A 24,862-nucleotide genomic window follows, 5' to 3' on the forward strand; every position below is an offset into this window, starting at 1 on the left:
CAACTAATAGCATGTACTCAATAAGTTAGATCTTTTCCCTTAATCAAAGAGTTAGGTTTTTTGGAAAGAGGAGGTATTTCTTGAATAAAAATTTGAATCCCAAGGAATAGTTATATCAGGATGAGAGATGAGTTTGATTGATATCGGGAGGGGACATAGCATGTGATAAAAGAGCCAACTTCAGGACCAGATGCTACGTGAGCCTGTGGCCCAGTACCTTGCTTTCTGAAACTTAGTGCCTTCCTATGTAAAGTGTAGACATCTACCTCACAGGGCACTTTGAGGATGAAATAAAACAGTGTATGTAAAGTGCCTCACAGGCCTGGAACACAGTTGAATGCCTAGAAATATAATGATGACATTGATAATAATAGCACAGAGCACTATCTTTGAGCACTTAAGACTATACCATGCGAAGTGCCAAGTGTGGCCGTTTCTCAAAATGGAGCACGCGGGCCATTTTTGCAGAATGTACCTCCCCCCCATCTGGCCAGTACCAGACAAAGAATGTGCTTTTTAAGGATGCTGATTCCTGCTGATTTTGACTTTCAAGGAGTGAAGCTGAGGAGTCTGCATTTTGACACACTCCCTGGCTAAATCATTAAGGTCACTAAGATGCGAGAGCCGCTGATCGGGAAGCGTGGGTGGCAAGATGTCGAGGAATCACACTTGGACCAAATGACACTGAGCTAGAGAAGGAACGGACGATGAAGACCGCAGGCTCAGAGAGGAGTGGCCGCATGATGAGAATCTGGGGCCCAGAAACTTAGCATGACCCCTTAGCGGAGGGAGCGTTTGTAGGTGTGTGTGAAGGTGAGGCAGCCAGGTCATGCTTGGCGTGGCTGCAACAGCATGAAGGGGACGGTGGCTCTGCCAGTCCCATGCAAGGCCTGCGGGAAGGCCGTGAGGGAGATACGTAATAAGAGCAAGTTGGAAGGAGCCATCCCATCCCACGAGGCTCCCGTGCCCCTCCAAACCCCCCCGGAAGCCCACCCCATTTCTAGCCCTACGCTTATGATTAAGCACTCTTGGTTTGGAAGAACTGGGGTGAACATGCTCCCACGGGGGCCCAGAACCTAAGACTTTTTTCTTCTTATGGGAACAGAGATTTATATATTAATGACCATTATTCCTAAGCAAGGTCCACCAGGTCATTGTATTCTTTAATGTTTCCTCCAAGGAATACTGTACGTAAACTGTCCTCTTTGAAGTTCTGTTCAGGGACTCTGCTGGTTTTCTTCTTCTCACCCAGGAAGGGGTGGTGGGGATGTCATTTTGCTTAAAGATTCATCTGGGCCCAAGGGGCCTCCACATTGGGGGTGGATTTTGCCTCGGCTCTACCTTTGGGAAAGTAATAAAACATCAGGCTATGCCCTCTGCCTCCCGGGAGTAGATGGCTCGGGCAGTCCATGCGGCCCAGTGCTGGCTGCATGCTCGCCCCTGCCCCACTCCAGACCAGGAGGCAACGCCAGCAAGATTCAGAACTCCTCGGACACGGGCCTTTTCCATCTTTAGTCCTAGGAGCTGCGAGTGTGTGGGAGATACCCAGCAGAGAAAAGGAAGCTTTCCTGTGGTTTGCGGACATTGTAGCAAAAGGATGAAGGTGCACTAGGGCCCAGGGAAGGGTCACCCCTATTTCCGGGCAATGCTTGCATAGCTTCCTGTTCTCTGATCCTGAAGGTGCCAGGACACAAAGCTATGCACCCTTTCTTCTGCCGAATAAAATCCAGAGACAGCATCTTCACAATGAAGCTTGAAACCAGTCAAGCACTTTATTAAAAAAAAAAAAAAAGAAAGAAACAGTCTAAAGGGAAAGTATATGGTCTATACATGCTACGGCTAGGTTTTCATCACGCCTCCATCACATTATACATACTCATGTGTTTCTGTGTTAAAAGGAAACAAAACCCACCACGAGAATCTGTCAGTTTGCCGAGAGGGTGTGAGTGCTGCGATCTCCAGAGATCTCCAGCGACATCCTTCGAGCAGACCCAGGGTGGCGGGCGGTGCTGTCGAGCCCACCGTTCCTAGAGGGATGTAAGAAATGGCCTGTGACTTGGGGGCTCCCTGAAGTAGGACATGTGGGTTGTAGCTAAGGTGACCATAGCTTATCATCACCCCTGTGAGTGAAAGGGATGCTACCAATAATCGCACGGCACGAAGGCATACCCAGGGTAAAACGTGGACTCCTCGGTTGTGTTAGAATCGCTTATTGCTGACATAAGCCAGGTGGAGGGGCCTTCTCTCTCACACGCGAAGGCTGCCGCTGCACAACTGTGTCTGGCCTCTGCAAGGACAATAGAGGTTGAGCCCCTCATCCCTGATTGGCTTACTTTGGACAGAAAAATAGAAACAGGCAGGAAGATGGGACGCTGGAACACAAGGAGGGGCTCGGGACCTCAGCAGGATAGCACCAGAAACCAGATGTTACCCCCCCAGAGAGGGACCGTCCAGTCCGTGGAAAGGGTGCTTGGAGGGTGGCCCAGGAGCAGGTGAGGAACGTGGAGCTTCCAGTCTCAGCTCGGCAGCTCTGCCTGCGACCCTCACGGGCCGTGGTCGGTCTAGATGCTGGAACCTTACCCAAGTTGGTGCATTTCCTCCAGGCCGAGGGAGGAACGCAAGCCACTGGCCTTTCATTCAGGCCAGTCTGACACCAGGTCATCTTTGGTCTGCGGTGCAGGATGGCTGTCTGCAGTCGAAACAAAGCCCTGAAGGATGGGTCTGGACAACCCGCGGAGGGGGGACAAGACTGCCATGCATGGCTCAGGCTGTTAGGTGTCCCCTGCCACAGTCCAAAGTCAAGGGCATGGCCTGCCAGTGTGCAGCCTAACCCAACACTTAGGGGACGCGGGCACGGTGAGAGCCCAGCCTGGAATGTTCTTGCTCTGGATGCCAAGTTGCAAGCTCTTTGAGGGCAGAAGCAGTTTCTTCTTCACCCCGCTCAGTGCTGGGTACTTGGCAAAGGCTAAATGAATACTCGATTGTCCACTCCTCAGCCTAAGGTCCTTCCTAAATCGTAGGGAGATCCAGTACCTGTCTTGTAATGTGGCTCCTGTGTTCTCCCACTTTCCATCTGGTAATGAACTCCCCAGTGGGCTTGGAAAAGTTTTAGGCCGAAGGACTTTGCCTTAGAAATGGATTATTTGGAGTGTCCTTGTGGCAGAGGCTTAAAATGACTACTGAGAGCCAGGTGTGGGCTCCAGCGATCCCCCAGAAGGGTAAGGGCATTAAAAGTGGTTCGAGCTGGAGCTCAGCTTTCCCCCAGTCTTGGCTGGGACAATGACATAAATCCACCAAATAGCAAAGAGAGATTCTGAGCAAAAAATGTGAGCAAAGGCTCATTTTATCCAGTGGCGGTCTTGAAACTCAGACCAAAGATTTGGTGGCACCGCAAGCTGTGCATTTGCCCTAGGATGTCAGATAAAATAGTCATCACAAGGTAGCAAGCAGTGGTAAGGAGAGGGAAAAAAATGTCTTTGGCCACCTTTTGGGCTGGCATTTGGCCTGTGACCTACTGAAATGTGTGACCAAGGGGTGGAAGAGACACTCAAATTCAGAGGGAGGGTCACCTGATTCCCTGGAAGCCCTGCACACATTTCCCTGCTGAGCACAGAGGAAGCGTCATGGGCACGAGGGAAGGAAAAAAACCCTGGATTTGAGTCCCAGCTTGGTCACTGGATGAGGCAGGGGCGTGTGATTTCACCCTCTGAACCTTAATTTTCTGATCCTGTCCACCTTGAGAGTTATTGTAGGATTAAGGGAGGGAGCATGTTCAGGTGCCAGTGACCTGCCCGGTGCTTGGCATGGGAGTCATTACGATGGCCCTAGAGCCCTTCCACAGCCATGACGCTGGGGCTTTTGCATATGCTCCATCGACTGCTCACAGAATAGCAACGACAGTCCTGGGTGGTGCAGACTTAAGTCCCCAGGCAAGGACAGTTGGGAGAGTCACTGGCATCACGATCCACCCCAGTTGCCTGGGGAAGTGGCCACCGCTGTAGCAAAAGGAGCTGGCTATAGGCGTCCTCAGGCCATAGGCATGACCGAAGGAAAGGACAGTGAACAGAGAGGAACGTGGCTTCCGTACCTTCAGTTCATGTCAGCATAATAACAGTCAAAAAAGGCAAATTGTTTCATTTGTAGGAAAATTTTCTGTCCAGAGGAAGGCGGAGCCAGTCCCCCACCAGCGGACCCCTGGCAGGAAGAAAGGAAGGAGGCAAAAGAAAAACTCCTTCAGTGGAGTCAGTAGACAAAATTCAACGCTCTTCTCAGCCAGGGACGGAGCCACGCACATCCCAGTGTACTCGGCACCTAGCGGAGCAGGCACTCACGAAATACTTGAAAGGGTCACTGAGAGCCAAGAGCAAATCAGAAAAAGAAATGAGAATTTTGTCTTTTGAAATGTAGTCAAATCCTGCATGACAGCTTCACAAAAGCTGTTTGAACCAAAGTGGATCAAAACTCAGGAAAACTATGCCACGGGGCCTCCTCCCAAGTGAGGGGACCTTCAAAAGGTGGCAGCCCTCCCCAGGCTCCCTTCTCACCCTGGCTGCCATCTGCCCCCAGGGTTCTGTGCACAAGGCCAAGGGGCAAGTGGCCCTGCACGCTGACTGGACGAAGGGACTGAAGGCGCTACTGGAGATCAGAGGAAGCTCTTTTTCCTGCAGAGCAGCCAGAGCCCATGTGGCTCTGTTTGCACGAAATCTTTGGCACTGTGGGTAGATGGCGAACATCCCCAGGAAAGCTGGCTTTGTGGTTCCAAAAGCATCGCGGCAGATGACCACTGGGAATCGCTAGGGCAGGACAGGGCAGGGCGGCCTCCTTTTCTCCTGCAGGCTCAGGTGGGATGGGGAGGGGTTCTGCTCTCACTGCCCTTGGCTCCCAGGCAAGAGCTCCAGGCTGCGAGCTAGAAACCTCGGGTCCTGAATCTGGTTCTGCAATGACTTAGCCGTGCCTCTCAGTGCCTCAGTGAACTGCGTCTGTCAAAATGGGTGGAAGGGCTGCCCTGGGCTTCTCCCCGGGAGAAATACACTGGGAGAATGTATGAAAGAAGAAAACCACTCTACAACTGCCAGAGAGGGGCAGGAAGCAGTGGCAGCGAGGGACAGGAGGTGTCTGCCTGGCTCTCAGGGCCCTGTCTCCTTAGGGGGTTATGTATGCTATGCTTAGTTTGGTGGAGATCCACCTGCTGGTCCTCGAGCCACCACGGCCCCTTGAGGGTGGCACATGAGACCACTTCAGCTCCCTTTACTGCATAAACTCTTTTCCCTAGTCGGGGCAGAAGGGCACCAGCTCGGGAAGAGGGAAAGGGCTCTGTGCTAACCGCCAGGACCTTGGCATCCCCCTGCCATCGAGAAGCAGTTGTTGAGTCCAGGACAGCCACAAATGTCCCCTCACGCCCACCACAAGGAAGCCACTTGGCCACCTGCTCCTGGCATCCAGCCAGCTTCTATCTTTCCTGCCTGGTTTGCCTCTTACTGGGGAGAGAGCAAAGGCATTGAAGTCAGGCAGGCCTGGATTCAAATCATCTCTCCTTTTCCTAGCCAGTGTGTCCTTGGATGCACGCAGCCCAAGTTTTCTCATCTAGAAGATGGGTAAAATATTACAAGGGAGGGTTATTACGGGGATCCAACATGAATGCAAAGTGCCAAGTACAGTGTTTGGCACCTACTAGCTACTCAGCAAAGGGTATTCACAAGAGGCTTGGCTTGAGAATGGACTCCTTATTCAAACAAACTGAGACTCTTGTTCTAGGTAGACAAAAATGAAATGCCCCAAGTAGGGAGCAAAACTCTTATTTAAAAGCCCTGGATGGACTGGAGCCTGCAGCAGGAAAGTGGAGCATCATGCTAGGGGCTGGAATCCCCCTTCAGGGCTGATCATGGTCCCAACTTAGCAGATGGGAGGCAGGGTGGCTGAGTGGATATCCAGGCCACGCCCAGGGTAGCTGCATCCAGTTGAACCTCAGAGGCCCATGGGCCTGAGGCCCCAGGGAAGAGGACACTTTCCCTGGGACTGGCAATGGAACTGACTTCTACAGGATGAAGTTCTTCCTGGTACCAGGCGTTTTGGAAACAGTGAATGAAGCCGCTGGGCTTTTAGAAACATAAAGTGAGAGCAAGTTTTTAAGGACAGGTGGGCTGCCCCTTACTATGCCTCATCCAGGCAACAAGAGACCCTTTCTGGAGTTTCTCCTCTAGTCCCGAAGGCCTTGGAGTCACGGTCCCACCGCCGGACGGCAATGCCACTGGCCAGGAGGAGACGTTCTCCTAAGGCAGGGCGCTGACGTGGACAGAAAGCAAGGGCTGCGGCTTCCGAGCCTCCAGGGATGCTGTGACGAGGGATCAGACCAGGGACTCCTGCGGTCTCAGTAACTCACTCCCTACCCCAGGGGCAGGAAACCACAGTACTCCAGAGTCTGTCTGCCTTGGAAGCTGTGTGGACAGTGATAAATTAAGAGGCATATTAAATAAGGGGGTAGAGCCAGCAGGGACCAGGGGCCCTCTAGGCAGAAAGGGGGGTGGCTACGGCTTCTTTCTGAGATAGTTGGAAGGAATCCACCCTTCCCAGGAGGGGGCTCCACTCAGGACCTGGCAGAACCACCAGCCGCTGCTGTTCTTTTCCCGGACTTCAAACACCGTGCCCTCCTGGAAGCTGCTGGTATCTTCGTCTCCTTCGAAGTTGGCCACGGCCACATACAAAGAGTCCTTCGGGCTATCGGTGCCGGGGAAGGAGGCTGCGGCTGCTTTCTCCCTGCTTTCTCCGGCCTTGCTGGGCCCCCATGGCCCCAGCCCACCTTTGACACGCATGTCATCTTGGCCTCCTAAGGAGTTGGAGAGAAAAGGTTTGGCTTTCGGAGGGACGAGTAGGGCACGGCCTGGGGTGGGTGCTGCCTTGCTGTCACTGGCTTCACGCTGTGGACTTCTGACCTCTGGGAGGGGCCTGGACGATGAGGAGGTTTTCTTGGGGGGGGGTGGTCTGCGGGGCGGGACCACAGGTCTCTGCTGGGGAGCCTCTTGGAGAGGGACAGGCACGTTCTTAGGCACAGGATCTGTGGTCTTGGCGGGCCTCAGAGGGGCTCTGCAGGACATCTCCTTTGGGCTGAGCCCATCCTGTTTGCCCGTCCTGTCCTGGGCGCGGCCAGGTCCCTCCCCTGGGAGAAAGCTTCGGCTGAAGGCCATGTCTTGGCCCCCACCAGCCTGGGGGCTCTCCCCATCCAGCAAGGATTTCTCCTGAGCCTTGGCAGGCCTGAGCTTACTCCTGAGGTTGCAGATGTCCACTTGGTCTTCACCCTGAGGTGGCTCTGTCCTGGGGGAAGGAGCTGGCTTGGGCCTAACCTGAGGTTTGGTCTTCAAGAAGGGATTCTGGGGAATGGCTTCTGGCTTCTCCTCTGGCAGGTCGGCTTTGGACTTGGAGATGGGCCGGAGGTTGGGCTTCTTCACTTCCTTGGCCAGTACCTTGTGGCCACACTCCAGCCCCATGTCGTTTTTCAGCTGGAACAATTTGCTTTTGTCAGGTTTGGGCTCTGGCCTCCTGCTGTCCCGGGCTGGGGGGGTGTGCTTGGCTGGAGTCATGGGCAGGATCATGCCTGGAGGCTTGGGGGAGGAGCCGCGGAGCTGCTCCATCCTCTGCCGTTCCCGCTCCAGCAGCTCCCCTTCGGACTTAATGATGGATTCTTTCCTCGGGGGGAGGCTGGGCTTCTCTTCCAGGTCGGGGTCTGAGATCTCCTCGTAGCCTGCTGACGCAGACATGTCTGCAGACACCTTTCTCGGGACATCCTTCCCGCCCTTCCAGTCTTTGGGCCACGGCATTCCAGAGTCTGCAGCACCATGCGGCGCGTCGGGCAGGGGCCGGGAGGGGCCTGTGGCTTCACCGCCCGTGTTGTTCTCTGTTGCTGCTGCATCCCCCAGCCGGAGCTGGGTCACTTCGCTGGGCAGGGGAGCCAGGAAGTTGGGCCTCGAGGCACTGCTGGTCTTCTTGTACTTGTCGATGAAGGTTGCCGGGGCCCACCCTTCCTTGTCTTCAATCTGAATGTACCACCAGCCACTCAGGTTCTTCTCGATCACCTGGAAGGGAGGACAGAGAGAAGCACTGAGGAGGTGTGATGCCAGGACCAGCGGGTAGAACGGTCTGGGAGAACTCGTGTGCAACCGGAGCTCTGGATGCCGGTGCTGCGTACTCCTCCGATTCTCCTGCAAGGTCTATGGGGCACCACCTATGGAGACTACTGTGTACCAGGAACACCTTGCATGGGGGTAGGTTCTGGCCCAGTTTTGGATTCCCCCAAAAGTAGTCCCTGAGACATGGACTTGGGTACAGGTACTTAATTGGAGAGGAGGTCCCAGGAAGTACATGTAAGGAAGTGAAGAGTGTGAGAAGGGAAGAGGAGAGGCCAGTTATGAACAAGTTATTGTGCTGGGCCACTGGGGCTTAACCTGCCAGGGACCCTCTGGGAGATCACACAGACTGCCTCAGAATGGTCCCTCTGGGGGTGGGAGCATTTATCTATTGACTCCCCTCCCCTTGTGGGAGGTGGGAAGCTGTCAGCTTGCAGAGACCTGTGTGCGGCTGCAGGTCAGGTGGATGGAGCACGGGCAGGCTCTGCTACAATTCTGACAAAGTAGAAGGCAAACACCAAAATTACCCTAGATCCTGGCTTCTTTGGTTGAGCACTAGGCAAAGTGGCTGGCTGGTGTTTATAGAGGCCATACCATATGAAAAATGCCTATCTTTAAACACTGGAATCGCACTCAGCTGGAGGGGACGCTCGTGTTTACATACGGGGAACCGAGGCTGGTGGAGTGCGGCAGATTTTCATCTCGTCTCCAGCTCCCTCTGGGGTACGCGCCTGCTGAATGGAAGGGTGGATAGAATCACCCATGTAAGATCTTACGTTTCCGTTTCTTTTTTGTCCAGTATTGGATGACTGAATTCACACAGGTGAAAGGTGCACATGCTACGTGTTATGGGCTGAACTGTGTCTCCCCCTCTTCATGTGTTGGAGCCTTCACCCCTGGTACCTCTGAATGTGACTGTGCTTGGAGACAGAGCCTTTAAAAAGGTAACTAGGTTAAAATGGGTTATTAGGTGGGCCCTAATCCAATAGGACTGATGTTCTTAAGAGAAGATGAGAAAACACACAGACCAAGGGAGGACCATGCGAGAACACCGCAGGAAGGTGTCCATCTGGGAATAAGGAGAGAGGACACAGAAACCAAACCTTCCAACACCTTGATCTTGGACATCTAGCCTCCAAAATGGTGAGGCAATAGACCAGTGTTTTTTTTTTTTTTTTTTTTATTTCAGCATATTATGGGGGTACAGATGTTTAGGTGACCAGTGTTGTTTAAGCCACCTAGTCTACGGTATTTTGTCACGGCAGCCCGAGCAGACCAATGCACTTAATCCCCCCGCAGGCTCTAGATCTGATGAATGCTCACAATGCCCTGTGAGATGGGGATTGTCATCTCATTTTATGCATGCAGAACGGAGCCTCAGGAGAGCAGAGGAACTCAAAGGCATCTTGCAGAAAGTCAGTGGTGGAGGAGAGTCAACGGCAAGGGTGGGCTTCAGAGCTGGAGCTTTTACCACCACCCAGCCCTTTCTGCCGCTCAGAAAGGGGGACCCTGCCTGGAGAGAGGTTGTGTCTGGGGTGAGAAATTCCTGCAGGAGCAAAGTAGGCTGTGGGCGCTCTGTGGTCCTGCTCGGAGAGGGATGGCAGCCACAGACCCCCCGCCAGGTCTGGGGCCTGCAGACCTGGGTTCTAATCCCGGCTCCACCACCTACTGCCTGAGCGGCCCTGGGAAAGCCACACCTCAGATTTCCACACCACAGAAGGAGGAGGAGGATGAGAATAATTTAATTCCCACTTGCAGGATTTTCATGCTGACCACGTGAGCTGATGCAGACAACGGCACTTGATAAAGGCTGAAAGGTAAGTGTCCCTGTGATGCAGTTAGAGTGGAGGTCGCTGAGAGAGCAGGGTGCGCTTGCCAGGCAGCACCTATCAAGTCCCTCTGGAGTCTTTCCTGGAGGAGAGGGCACTGGGAACGCATCCTCTGCACGTGAGTTGACCTGCATCTCATCAATACTTGGTAGCTCTCGCAACAATTAAAGGCCACGCTGGGCATACAAGTCATTGTCAGCACATCCATGAATCCAGCAATGCTAATACTAAGGACAATAAGCAATATTAGACGTATCAGTGAGATTTGTTAAGCTTACACTCTATGCAAAGGACGGTGGCAGAGGCTCTGAACACTTGGGTGCTTCACCAAGCACCCAAGAGATGATTAGTGGGAGTCTTCATTTACTAGAGAGAAGCCAAGAGCTACCATGAATAGAAGCCAATGCAGGATCACAAGAATGAGGGGAACGAAAAGAGCCTGGGCTTTAAAACCAGAGAGACCTGGGTTCAAATCCCACATTCTCCTAAACCCTCTGAGTCTCAGGAACTTCATCTGCGAAATGGGTTGGCGAAATTGACCTCTTGGGGCTTCTGTGAAGATTAGCTAACAAATAGGTAAGGCACCTGGCACAGAGAGGTACCTACATCATCATCACCAGCAAAACATGTCTTGAAGACACACAGCCTAGACAAGGAACTGAGCTGCTCCCGCAGCCTACCGCTAGAATGCTGCAGGTCCATTAATGAGTTTTGATGATACTGAAATGAACCAGGAAGCAAAACTGGAGAAGAAGAAAACAGAACATACGGATGTATCTTAGTAAGAGAACACCTGATTAAGCCCAAAACTTCAGTGGTAACTATTTCCCACTTAAGTCCCTCATGTTACCACTGGCAGAACCTATGCTGACATCATGGAACAATAAACCAGAGCAATTTCAAGAATGGGTTATATCTGCTTCCTGGAAAAGAATGTTGGGTGTGTGAGCTTTTTATTGGATCAGCTTTAGCAAAACATAGAGAATAAAGGCCAGAAACCAAAAAAGGAGAATGGTTCTGGTCGAAGTGGAGGTGGGGCCCAGGGGAGACTCTCCAATACCTGCAGGAAACACCAGGGAACTGCTAAGTCCCTGCCACACGCAGTATCAGCGCTCAGCTCCAGAGCACTGTCCGGGCACCGGGAGCAGCCCTGGGCAGACTCGCGAACGTTCTGAGCCAGGGAGAGGTGGTGCTCATGCGCGAATGTCCAGTTTACCAGCATGCTCAGGCTATTAATGTGTTTGTTGAAAATGCTGGAAACTTATTAAAAGCTGTATCTTAAAGAAGGTTTAATAATGTTTTCCAGCTCTCTGGGAAAGAAAACTCCGTGTATAACATGCAAGCTGGACTTCTGGTTTCAGGACAGGAGATGGAGTGAACAGCAGTTTCCCCTCTATGTAACAAATCCAGAAAAAGAAGTAAATGAACCTCAAAGCCAAGCGCAGAAGGAGGAAGGGGAGAAGTTAGCAGATCAGAAATTGTGAGGCATCGCTGATGGGTGGAAGCTGCAGCAGCTATCAGTGAGGGAGGCTGTGGCCGAGAACAATTCTGGGGACGGAGGCTGTGGCCCACAAGTGCTGTGGGGAGTTCTGCTGCACAGGCTGGGGGACCTCAAGATGGTAGAACCTGGGGCTGGGGAGGCCCAGGAGCAACTGATAGGATTCACTGGGGTAACGCAGCAGCAGTGGCCAGGCTGGCTGACCCTTCCCTATGGCTTTTATCCCATTCTTGTGAAGCAGGCGAAATAAAGGAGACTGATTACAGGCGGAGACAGTGAATGTGAAAGCCTGGGTCAGACAGCCGTGACACTGCTTGGTGGCTGGCTCAGAAGGCCCGCTCTGGTACTGAAACCCATGGAAGCCGACCAGCTCCATGTGTGTACTTCCAACTGGGTGTTTAGCCGTCTGCTGTCTCTTCTTGCACAGCCCAAGCCAAGTACTAATACCATGAAAAGAAGGAAAATAAATACCAACGCCACTACAAAGAATTTACAACTGGTAAAAAAGATAAACAATAACAGGACCTTAAATTGAACACACTTAATATCCTTAGAGAGATACAGAAGGGCATCAAATTCATGACATGAAAGAACAGGTGAAACAAGAACAGGTGACTATGAAAAAGAATCAGTAAGAGCTCTTGGAAATGAAAATTATAATTGTTGAAATAAAATAAGCAACACATTGAACTGTTGACGAGCAAATGAATGAGCTAAAAGATCAAGCAGAATGTTCCAAAAATGCAGCACAAAGGGATGAAAACGGAAAATATGAAAGAAAAGTTAAGAAACATGGAAAATAAAGCCAGAAGCTCCCATATCTGTTTTATAACAGTTCCAGAAGGAAAGACTAAAAAGATTGAAGAGAGTCAATATTTAAAGAAGTAGAAGTGGAAAATGTTCTAGGAAGACCTCCTGAGTCCTTAGATGGAAAAGGCCCGGCATGGGCTGAGCGGGATAAAAAGAAACAAACTCACACCTAGTTACACATTAGCGCAATTTTAGCACTTCAATGACGCTGAAAGATAAAGATAATGAAGGACTCCTGAGAGAATCGGAGAAATGACAGATTATGAACAAGAATCGGTTGACAGCAGTTGCTTGCTAGCAACACTGGATGCAAGAAGAGAATGAAACAATATATTCAAAGTGCTGATGGAAGACTACTTCAAACCTGGAATTCACAACTCAAACAATCATTGACGAAGGGAAAACAACACTAATTCTTACACTGTCAAGAGAGCATTAAGTAGAGAAGTGGGGCACTGCCTCAGTTAAGGACACATAGTTGTGTGTGGCACTGCAGAAGCTAACCCAGAGTAGGGAAGGGAAACTAATGCAAATCAGAGAAGGCTTCCTGGAGGAAGCAGGGATTTGAAGAGTGAGATGGATTTTGATATGCCAAGTTCAGTTCAAAAAATGGCCTTGGGTGCTTTCGATGAGAAGGCAGGTAGAGGGCTAGAAGTGGATAAAGGAAGGTCGTTCACGGAGGAGAGAGCAAGGGATGTGGGGATCCCAGCTCGACCAGTAGGGATCAGAGGAAAGCAGTGGAAACAAGGCTGAGCAGTGACGGCGGGAGGAACAACCCTCGATCGTGGAAAGATGTTAAGAACCAGGCATATGTTTCACGGCAGATTAGCAGGCGTGTGTTTTACAGCAGCCAAATGGGGACCTGGGTGTAGAACTATCTTGCAGCACAAGCAAGATGCCTTGTGAGTTCTCTCTGTGGATTTGAAGTTGGAAAGACTAGAATAGTTAAAAAAAAAAAAAAGAGCTACAGAAAAAGAGCAGCTGAAAATCCTTGTAGAGCCCTGCAACAGTTTTGCTCCCCTCAGTTCCCTGCGTGAACACAGATTTGCATTTTATAAAAATTAGTTTGAGAGACTTCAGCCCAGGTTCTTTAAAAACCCTTGCAAACAGCCCTCCTTCAACAGGCTGAAGGATACCTGGCTTGAGGAGAAGTTTCTGGAGGGGTCTGGGCAGAAGCAGTGGTGGTGAGGGACCAGGATGCACCTCGAGGAAGCCACCTTCTCCCAAGCTCACTGGGAAGCTTCTCTGGGACTCGAGGCGAAGAAGGAGAGACGAAGGAAGTCCTGTCCTTTACTATTCAGAGCTGGAGGGAAAACATGGACCCCCAGGAACATGCCACGCTCATGCATTCACTCAACAATCATTCATTCACTCATTTCCTTCATGTATCCGAACATTCATTCATACAGTAATCATTTACCAAGCATCTACTTAGTCCATTAGGACTGGCCCCAATGCCAGGGCTCTGAGCATGAATGAAGAAAACAATCCTTTGCCTTCCAGGTGTCGAGCTGGAGGTTACTGGGGAGAAAGATTTTTCATTTATTCAACATTTATTGCAAACTTACCACGTGCCAGGGACTGTGCTAGCCAGTGGGGATACAGGCGTGAAAAATTGATATGGTCCCCCTCCTCCCAAAGTTTCCAAATATCAGGCAGATAAATAACAATAGGCTGTTAAACTCCCTGGTACAAATCTGGAGACAGACATGTGTTCAAATCCTGGCTCTGTCACCTTTTAGCTGTGTGTCGTTGGGGACAGCACCTTAACCTTTCTGAGCCATAGCTCCCTCATCTGAAAAGTGGGGATAACATTCCCATCTCACAAGAGTAAATGGTTAAAGGATTAAACAAGATACTGCATGGAAAATGCTTAGTACAGGGCCTGGTATCTAATCAGTGCTCAATAAATGTTAGCTGTTGTTATTCTTATTCTTGTCTTGTTGGTAAACAAATCACAGAAGAAACTCCTAAACCAGGGAAAGGCCACATGAAGATGACAGAGTTTGCCCTGAGACTTGAAGGTTGAGCAGGGGTTAGACACAGGCAGGTAGGCAACCTGGGATCTTTCTATGCTAGGCTTTACTCAAATAGCTCCTGTCCCCAGAGACTTGCAACACAATAGGATGAGTTTATTAATTTAACTGTTTATCAAGAATATGCTACAAGCCAGGCTGTGTGCTGGGGATACTGTCGTGAACAACACAGACAAGGTCCCTGGTCTCAGAAAGTTTATGTTCCAGTTGGGGAGAATGCACTACAAACCACCCATCTACCCACTGAACTAGCCCCCCACCCACCGCCTCCCAACCAACCAATATATAAAGGCCTCGGAGCAGCAGTTGGAGCTCTGCCTCTGGGAAATCAGAGGAGGAAGAAAGCACCTGTTGCGAAGGTGATGGGGAAGGCGCCCTGCAGCAGGGGCAGGGGGCCTACTGAGGTGGAGGCAGGGGGCTCGCAAACAGCTAGACCCATCCCCTGATAGAGAACCTGCCTCCGCAGTATGGCTGAGAGAGTGAATGGGAACCAAAAGCTAGAACCTGGGCTCTACCACCAGCTTTGTGAATGATGAGCTCTGGGAATGCAGCCAGCGTACCTCAACTTGTCTCAGTTTCCTCATCCATAAAATGGGACAACATACTTAATGCTACTCAACAAAGCCGAAGGGAGGGTAGATGTTCCAGGGACTTCTGTTTTTGTCTGTCGCAGCTAATCCTCTTTCAGTTTTCCCTGGGCTTCCCCTCGGCTCACCTGAGATGTAGGCATGTGAGATAGGCTGGCCAGAGCCCCTGAGACCCAACTCTGGGACCCATGCTGGAGCGACTGAGATCATTGAGAAAACAGGCTACAAGCCTAGAGCTGCGGGGGCCATCTTCCTTGCTCCAGGAAAAAGTCTGAATGAAGCCAATTTAGAGAAGAATGGAGACAAGAAACAGCAAGATGAAGCCCTGTTGACAGCTCGCGAAGTGCTGCAACCAGCTGTAAGACAGAAGATCTGCTTACAGCACCTGCATGATGATGATGATGATGATGATGATGACGATGATGATGGTGATGGTGATGATTCTCAGGCAGTCCGAGTGCACTGGCACTTGAAAGCCAAAGATTCCCACGGATGCATTCAAAACATGCTTTGAGAAGCTAAGTGTTAACCTGCTCCAGTCCCGCCTGCATGCCAAGTCTCCCTCCAGCCGCCGTCTTCTTCCTTCCTTCTTCTTTTTCATCGCCAAGCTCCTTGAGTTTTCCACAATGTCCCTACTTCCCCCCATTCCCTCTTCCGTCTCCTGTGATCTGGGTGATGGTCCCAGCTCTCCACTGAAGCGCTCCTGCAGCGTCACCAGCAACCTCCTTCCTGCTTCATAGGCACACCCTTCCCAGCCTGCTACACTGTGGATCGCTTCTGCCTCCTTCAACGGCTCCACCGGCTACTAGTTTTCCTGCCACCTCTCCGACTCCTTTCCAGACTATTCTTCACCTGCCTGACCACCCGTCAACGCCAGTGTTCCCACAGCTTCCTCCTCAGCCCTCCCATCCTCCCACTCTTCCTCGCCAATTCACACGCAACGTCGATTCACCACCAGCAGGCTGCTGACTCCAGAGCACCCTTGAATTCAGACACACACATCCAGACGCCTGTCAGCTGCTCCACCTGGGTGTTCCGGTCAGCTCTGCTCCCTCATGCCTAAAGCCCAACAGAAACCCAACTCCGACCCAGACAGGTTGAGATGATGTCTTACATTCCCCTCCATTGTTACATGCCAGGCACTCAGTACATGTGTGCGTAATGAATGAGGATGAAGGGGCAGATTTTTCTATAATAGGTTATAACACAATTCAGAGTTTTCCCAAATCCCACCGCTCTAGCCCCTGACTCAAGTAACAGCAAAGTAAAAATACAAAGGGATTTCTTTCTAGTGAAACATCAAGATGCTTCAATGCCCCTGGAAGCAGAGGCCAGGAGATTCTATGGGATCTTAGGACCCAGTGGCCAGAGAATGCAGAACTAACCTCCTGACCCCAGTGTCTAGGAACACCTGGGCCAGAAAAGTGCCTGGTGGAGCCACTGGCAAGCTGGAGGAAGGAAGGAAGGAAGGAAGGAAGGAAGGAAGGAAGGAAGGAAGGAGCAAGGAAGCAAGGAGGGGGACTGAAAGAGGAATGCTCGAGGAGATGGGCCGACGGTGCCCATGCCCTGGGCTGTCAGACAGTGCTCTGTGCCAGGCACTGGAGCTGTGTTCCTTGGATGAAAGAGGAGGTGAAGACAACTCTTCAGAGTCCAGAAGAGCCCCTGGCATGTACAGCCACAGCAGGTGCTCCAAGAGTATCAAATGTGTTGCAGACATGAATAAATTAAACCTCTGTCTCCCCAGATGAGGAGGGGAGCGTCTGGCCAACTCTTACTCATGATGGAATGGAGGTGGGGATACCTATGGCTGGCTCACCTGCTTTTGAAAACTGTCTAAAGAACCATCTTTGCCAGAGCTTTCGAATCCCTGGTCCTTGCTGCTATCCCATTACTTTCTAGCTTTGTTGGAACCAAGGGAAAGAAACACCTTTAAGCTCTGACCTAACAAGGTCTCTGGTCTCAAAGAGTTTATGTTCCAGTTGGGGAGAACGCACTACAGACCACCCACTCAACCAACCAATGCATAGAGGCCTCGAAATAGGAGTTGGAGCTCTGGGTAATCAGAGGAGGAAGAAAGGAAAGGAAAGAGAACTGCAAGAAGAGAAAGGATTTCTTGGCCTTTATCCAGGGAACAGAGCAGGCGAGCAGAAGGAGGTACAGAAAAGGAGAGACGAGAAGAAAGAAGGGAAGTGGGAGGTGATACAAACGGGAACACAGCCAACCACACAAGCCCACTGTGAGATTCCACGTACATGAAATGTCCAGGATAGGGAAATCTATAGAGATAGGAAGTAGATTAGTGGTTGCCAGGGCCGGTGGGGAGGAGCTGAGGGGAAATGGGAGCGACTGCTAATGGACAAGGGGTTTCTTTTTGCTCCGGAATTTGGTAGTAGTGATGGCTGCACAATTCTGTGAATACAATAAACCACTGAATTTTATACTTCAAATCGGTAAATCGTATGGCATGTGAATTATATCTCAATAAAGCTGTTAACTCCCCTCCCTCCCTGAAAAAGAAGTAGGAGGTGAAAGGAGAGAATTAGGGGCCATGCGTGCAATCAAGAATCACAAGCAGGCAAAGGAACGCACGGGCCACTCACCTCCACCTTCAGGCCCGCCTGGAAGCTGATGCCGTCGGGGATGGTTGTCTGGAATTCGGCTATGGTGTAATACTCTTCCTCCACTTGGGGCGGGATGGGAGGCTTAGGCAGGTTGAGACCTCGAGGCTGGTAGGATTAAACACACGGCTGACTCCAGTGGTAAGGGGATTAGTGCGACGCAGAAGCAGGTGGCCTAGGGGACTGGGGCACACAGTCGCCCCAAGGGGGTGCTGCAGACCTATCTGGATTCTAAGGGACAAAACAAAGAGGACCGTGCAGATTGTCATCTCCTAGATGAGATCGCACTGGCCCTTCAACTTTAGAGTGACAATAAGACATACGGGACATTTGGGTACAACGAAGATCGGGGGCAAGGCAGTGTTCCCCGACATAAGAGGCAGCAAGCGTTGTGTGAAGAACATAGGTTTGCAAGTCAGACCCATCTGGGTTGGACATACGATGACTGCAACCTTGGGCAAATCACCTGCCCCTTTGGAGCCTCAGTTTCATCTCCACACAGTGGGTATAATAATAGTATTTACCTGGTGGGGTTGCTGCAAATGTTAAGTAAGTTAATGTAGTGAAGCACCCAGCTCATTGCACACACCCCACAGGTGCTCAACAAATGGCAGACATTAAAAAAAAAAGCCTACTTTTCAAAGTATTGGCTAAAAAGGTCCCTAGAAAATTAAAAATGGAATATGGAAGAACATTGGAGTGGCACCACAAATGATATCTGTGGCTCATCCAAGTCTGGGCCTCAAGTGGCCTTACTTGAGAAGACTGATCTGAGACAGAGGGAAGTGGCTCAGGAAGCAGAGAGAGCAGGTCCGGAGGCCTGGCTGCTGCAAGCACACTCCGCGCCCCGGGCAAACTGTTTCACCTGCCTGGGCTGCAGTCCTTCCCCTGTTAGCGGGCCTAGCGCTCACACGGCCTGCTTCACAAGGCCGCCGTGTGGACAGGAAAGAGCATCTCTGGAGAGGCGAGGGGCACGTGAGGGGCCAGTGGCCGTCCCTCACAGCCCTCAGGCCAGGGGCCGGCTATCCAGCAGCAAGGGTCCACTTACAATGGTCATATCCCGGCGAGGAGGGGGTCTCTGCCGCATCTTTGGTGATCCTATGAAGAAATGAGAGCTTACTTCACCCACGTGCAGAGTTCTGCAGATAAAATTCCCGAGCTGGGTGCTGGAAAGGTCTATTCTCTCCTGCAGAAGCCTGAGCACGGGAGTTAACTCAACGTGGCGCACACCCTCTCAACACGGCTTTTTCTGTACCTTTTCTACACAGGAATGGAAGAGGATGGTGCTGAGTTCTCGAGCAATGGAAAACTTTCCAGGAATGCCAGAAAATGTAGGCTTCAGGATAACACAGAGATGGGTTCCAACCCAGCTCCGCCACTCACGGGCTGCTGGCCTTGGACAGATTATTGTACTCCCTGAGCACAGGCCTCATCTGTAAAATGGGCATAACCCGTGCCTCCTGGGGGCAGCAGTGCCATGAAAGGAAATATCTGTGAAGCTCTTGGTACCTGGGAGACATGCAATACATGTTACCGTGCCTGGTTTTGTGCTCAAAAACAAACCCAAACTGAACAATATATCAACAAACTGAACCAACACACTTAGGCTACTGACTTCAGAGGTTTTTACTCTGGAGTTTGGCTGCCCTACCTCTGGGTCTCAGGGTCGGGAGGAGAACGACTCTGCAGCAGTCCAAAGCCCCTGCTAAAGGCAGAACATCGAGGAGGTAACCTCATGTGTTTCCAGAGCTGGTTCAGAATGAGTGCACACAGAGGGGTAGTTTGGCAGTTGGGGTGTGGAGGACACTGCTAATCCCTCAAACTCCCTTTCCCCTTGTCTTCTGTTAGAATAAACACCAACAGAGTTTTAGCCAAGATACTTGGCTGCCTATATAAAGACTACATTTCCCAGACTCCCTTTCAGCTTTTGCCATGTGATAAGTTCTGGCCAATGAGATGTGAGACATGGTGGAAAGTGCTTAGCTTCTCCCTGCCTGCTTTCCACTGGCTGGACTAGGGGCTGGCTGTACTGGACCAGGTGGGTAAGGGCAACACAGGACAGATACAGCGTAACAGGATGCTTGACTGCATGGAGCTGCCATATCAGCCCTGGACATATACATGGACTGTTCAGTGAGAAATATCTAGAATATTTGAGCCACTCTCATTGGGTGTATGTATTTATTGGGGGAAGGTCTTGGTTTTAACAACTTAACCTATATTCTAACAAAGACATGGGGCAGCAGATTTTCATTTGCTCCTCTGGTGTGAATGGGAATCCACTTATGCTCTTGGCCATGATAGATGAGAATCACAGAAACTCGGAGCTGGCCAGAAGCCCTGCCGTGGCAAGTGACAGCGTGATCAGTGTTTTCTCAGGGCAGCTGAGCAGAAAGTATGATGCTTGGTTGAGTGACTCAAGGAGTTCATTGCCACTCGGCAAAAACAGCTGAGAGAAGCTCAGCCAGGAGCAGTGGCCTCATCTCTACAGGTAGCAGGAAGTCCTTTTTCAACAGATTCCCCCTGCCCTGCATGACCAGGATGGGATCATGGGACACTGCTCACGGCCAGAGTCCTGGGTACACTGCAGACAACAATGAGCTCTGATCGCAGGTGTGCTGGGAACATTAAAAGGTAAACTATTAATATACATGGGGAAGCTCTGAAAAGCAAGACGGGAGAGGCGTTGTTGGAGTAAGCCCAACACAGGGTCACCCTTTTCCTCCCCTGGCTCAGAAGTGAGGCCCTGTGCAGGAGCGGAGAGCGCACAGCGTGCCTGGGTTCAACCCCGGCCCCACCACTCACTAGCTGCATGGTCTTGGACACACCATCTCATCTCTCTGACTCCTAATCTGTAAAACAAAAGTAGTAAGTCCCTCGAAGGTAGTTATGAGGAGTCAGGGAGACTAATTAGAAGGTTTGTGGCACCTAGGAGGTGCTTCGAAAACAGTAGGTCATGTGACCACCATGAGATGTGGGGAAAAAACATAGCCTGGGGCAGGAAAGCAACACCTCTCACTCAGATTCTGCAACTCACTGGTTGAATGAGAACAAGCTACCCAGGGTTTCTGAGCCTGTTTCCTTATCATCAGGATGGCGGCAGCAGGGCTGCTGTGAGGATGAGGGACAATATGCGAGAAGCCCCGAGCACAGAGCCTCGTGGTTCTGTGTGTGGCGGGCCCTAAAGCCCCGGAAGCAGGGGTGGGCGTCACTCACTCTGCCTGACGTCACCATCGGGCACCGGGCGGCCTTCACACCGGCCGTCCCTCTGGTTGTTGAGCAGCTCTCGCTCCCTGCCCGCTGCGTTCTGCTGCCGGGCAACGCCGTCCATGTCGAGGGCACCTGGGTGTGCAGGTGAGCCAGGGCCCAGCTTTGTGGGTAACGGCTCCCCACTATTCTTCTTTAGGTAGGAGGCGGGGGCCCAGCCTTCTTTGCCCTGGTACCTGCGAGGAGGAGGAAGGATGCTGGTCAAGTTGGTCTGTCAGGCCCACGGGAAGAGGCCATGCTCCTGTGCAAACCCATGTCGGGTCCCAGATGGCAGGAGTGATGGCTTGTGACTGCCCCTGGCTGGAGGCCAGCACACCGCTTGCTGTTCCTGGTGCAGCCAAGGCCTTCGGCTCGGCCTTCAAGGCCTTTCAACCTGGCCTCTGTTTGCCTCTCTCAACAGCATCTGCCACGACCCCCCAGCCAGGTGGGCTCCAGTCTGCGCTCTTCACCTCTGTGCTTAGTTGCCTCTGCCCAGTGGCCCAGCTCCTGACGCAAAGCCTGGCACAGATGTGCTGGATCCAGTGTTGCCAAGCATTAACTGGCTGTCACTGAAGCATGGAGTGACGATGACCCTGACAGGCCAGCTCACTGGTCCCCCAAAGGTAATTCGAGGAATATAACAATCACTTAATTCTCTGCACGACAGAATTCAGTTTAATAGCGATGACCAGAGGGATCACCTGGACCAGAGGTGAGAGCCAACCGTGCACGTCTCTCCCGAGCTCTAGGCTCAGTAGTATCACACAGGAGTCTGAAATCACACAGGGTGGGAGTGTTTACACTGTGGCAACTGGCATACTCCGTAACTCAGGGTATTTCCCCTTGGAAAGCTGGTTGTTAAACATTTACCAGCACCCACAAAACAGGTGGCTGCACCTTTGGGGAAAGTTGAACAGACCCAGTGGACTGAAAATGGTATATGGCAGGACCAAACCTCGTGTCCAGGATCACTTTAAGAACTATTAATAAATAGCACTGGGTTCCAACAAAAAAAGGTCTTTTATAACTGGAAGCAAATTAATAAGGAGGTAGAAACCTGCACAGTTCAGTGTCTATCAATCTTAAAATACCCTCTGAGAAGGACTGTCCCAATTAGAAGTGTCAGGCTACATATCATACGATCCACTCAGTACGAAACAGCTCATCATTTGGGGACACAAAGCATAAACAGAGAGGTGTAGTGGGGAGTGGGCTTTGGGTAAGAAAGGGATGGCTCAGGTCCTGGCTCTGTTAGTGTCTGGCTTCAGTCAAACCTTCTGATGACTGCAGCCCTCACTACAGCCTAATTACAACCTCGTGAGAGACCCCGAGTCCAATTAAGCCACTCCCCAATTCCAGAGCCACTGAATTTTGACATGATTTGTTATTCAGCAAGATGACATACTACTTAATATATGTTAGCTTGTGTTATCACTACTTCAAATTTCAGTTCTGAGATCCCCTCGCTCAGGAAGGCTTCCTGACCTCCAGGCTGAGCAGCCTCTCCTCTGTGCTCCGAAGTCCCCACGTGTCCCTCTAACACACCACTGAGCCCTGCTCTGTCATTGTTCATGAGTCTGCCTTCTGCGCTGGGTGGTGTGAACGACTGTGTCTCACTCATTGTCAACTCCTCAGCTCCCAGAACAGGGCTTGGCCCAACACGGATCCTTGCTGTGTGTCTACTGGACGAATCGATGAACGCAGTGGCACGCGCTCAGCTTTGCGTGCAGCCCTGATGTCCTGCCACACATCACAGTGCAGACACCAGCTTGCAGGGACCTTGTTTTCCTCTCTTGCCCTAATTTCCTGCAGTCACAGCCTGCCTATTGGAGTGACCAAGGAGGGGTTCCCAGGACTTTCATTGCTAAAACTGGGAATGTCCCGGGCAAGGCAGGACGAGCTGACCACTCTACCTGCTTATGATGTTCTGATTGCATCGGCAGGCGAAATAGCTGTGAAAAGTATTTGAAATGCAGGTCTCCTGCTTCTCCTACTGGACTCTGAGAGATGAAGGCAGATTACCCTCCCCAGGATGGATCACAGTCCCCGCGATGTTCACACACCATCTTGGTCTGAGAGCGGGGCGGGAGTGGGCCATCACTCACACGGGCGGCTGTGACCTCCAGTTAATCATTACGAGAAACATCTGGAGGTGGAGCTGCTTAGCCGGGCTGCTGTTATCTGTGGTACGGTGTGTTTATAGAAGGTTTGCTTATTACGGACTTTTAGGGAAGGATGTGGGTGGGGAGGGAGGCCAAACAGCACAGAGAAGTGTCCTTTCCTGGTTCAGCAGAAACCTCAGCCATACGCAGTCACCTACAGACCTCTGTGAAGCCGGAGCCCAACCCCACCCAGCTGCAGCGGCAGGTACCTGATCTTCCACCAGCCTTCCAGGTTTTTCTGGATGACCTCCACCACGGCCCCCCTCTCCAGGTTCATCTCGTCCTGGTCCCGAGCTGTGTACGGGTAGATGACCGTGTACTTCTCCTCTGTGGGCACAGAAGGATGCTGGGGTCAGAACCAGACACTGGGGCCCTGGGATGCCATGCGATACCCTTGCCCACTGAGGGAAGATTTCTTCCAGAGATTTCTGTGCACCCCCCAGACAGACTCCCACTTAGCGCTGGAAGACCCTGTGCAAGCAGCAACAGGACACAGGAAAAAGGGCCGGTCCCACTGCCTCTGAAACCCCTCGGTGTCACACATTCCTCCTCACCTGTCTCAAATCTGTGCTTCGAGAGGTCACCTTCCTGACTACCTTGCACGACATTCCGATCCGCAGCATGCATCCTTGCCCTAGTTCATTTTTTGTTTCCCCCATACCAGGAATTACCTTATAACACAACATGTACTTCCCTTATTTATTGTGTTTCCTGTTTGTTTCCCTGCTAGAATGTGAACTCCGTGAAGGCAGGGGTCTGTCTGTCTCGTTCATTCCTATATCTCTACCGTGGTGCCTGGTGCCTGGAATATTTAGTAACTGTTAATAAATGAACAAGTAAAAGAACCCCAAAGGGCTGGCGGGAGCCACCGAGCTCACACAGAGGGGTTAGAACCCTCGGTGGCTCTTCACCAGGTCTCGCTGGTGGAGGGTTCAGGATAAGCTGAACTTCGACAGTTTTGGTTTCAGGCTGAAATCTCTATGAAGGAGGTCATGGCTAGCAATTCTCATTACCTAGCTGGTAACTGATCTTCAGTTTTCATTAATTACGTTCAAGGCCCTGAATCCAACCATGCTTGAAGCCTTGGTTTTTTTTCATTAATGTGACTGGGCTCCTTCCACCCCACTCTCTGTGGTCTCACCGACCCATGAAGCTGTGGGACCGTCCCTGCAGACCCACCCACCTCCCCGAGAGCTGTCTCCAGCTGTGTCCCTCCCACAGCGCACCCAGGGGCCTGGGCTCAGCTGGGAGGGTTGCGCATTGTCCCACTCAGGCGGGGTGCTCCAAAACGGGAGGGAACAGCTTCCACCCCCAGTGGCGTCAGCTCTGGCTGCTGAAATGGAGAAAAATGGACGTGTGTCCCAGGGGAGCCCAGCAAGGAGAGGAGAGGGCTTTTCTGTTTTGGTTACATTTCCGCTTCTAGGTTAGTGAACAAGCCAGCTGTGGCCTGGTGTCCATGGTTAGTATGTTGGTGCAGACAGGCTGTCTGTGGCCTGCCCAGCTGCTGCAGAGGGAGGCAGAAAACACACAGGGAGTTTATTTATTTATTGATTTAGCCTGCTGACCTCCTCTGTGGGGGCCGAGCTGACTCAAGTTGCACATATCCTGTGCTCAGCAGAGTCAGCTGTTCCCCTCATCCACGGAAGCTGCAGGCTGGGCGGCTGGGCTGCGAGGGGTGGAGGGGGGTCCAACCCCGCAGATGCACAGAAGTTCTGCGTGGTCTGGGTGGAGAGTGGCATGGCCTGGGCCCCCGACTGAATGCAGTCAGTTCTGGGAGCTCTGAACTCCTGGGGGCCCTGCACCCTTCAGCTGAATCACAGAGAAGGATTTTCTATCACCCAAGAGGCCCTCTCTGAGATCCATGGGATGCTCAGTGATTCCAAACGAAGTGGAGGTGGATGATCCCGTGGACTGTACGGTAGGCACCTGCTCATGCTTCCTCCTTAGCACACTTGTGCC

General features: G+C 51.6%; 1 protein-coding gene across 1 annotated transcript in view; it reads right to left on the bottom strand.

The window, feature by feature from the left end:
- Positions 1–6,500: 6,500 nt before the first annotated feature.
- The window catches only part of SH3PXD2B (SH3 and PX domains 2B), a 99,855-nt gene continuing 81,493 nt past the window's right edge, over positions 6,501–24,862 (bottom strand). The window contains exons 9-13 of the mRNA XM_012649703.1: positions 23,113–23,230; positions 20,712–20,938; positions 18,544–18,593; positions 17,478–17,603; positions 6,501–8,066 (exon numbers count right to left, since the gene is read on the bottom strand). Coding sequence (XP_012505157.1) covers positions 6,525–8,066; positions 17,478–17,603; positions 18,544–18,593; positions 20,712–20,938; positions 23,113–23,230 — 2,063 coding nt within the window. The 3' untranslated portion in view covers positions 6,501–6,524. The remainder of the gene's footprint in view (positions 8,067–17,477; positions 17,604–18,543; positions 18,594–20,711; positions 20,939–23,112; positions 23,231–24,862) is intronic.

The sequence above is a fragment of the Propithecus coquereli genome, unplaced genomic scaffold (genome assembly GCF_000956105.1).
Source record: "Propithecus coquereli isolate 6110/MARCELLA unplaced genomic scaffold, Pcoq_1.0 Scaffold301, whole genome shotgun sequence".
Classification (NCBI taxonomy): domain Eukaryota; kingdom Metazoa; phylum Chordata; class Mammalia; order Primates; family Indriidae; genus Propithecus; species Propithecus coquereli.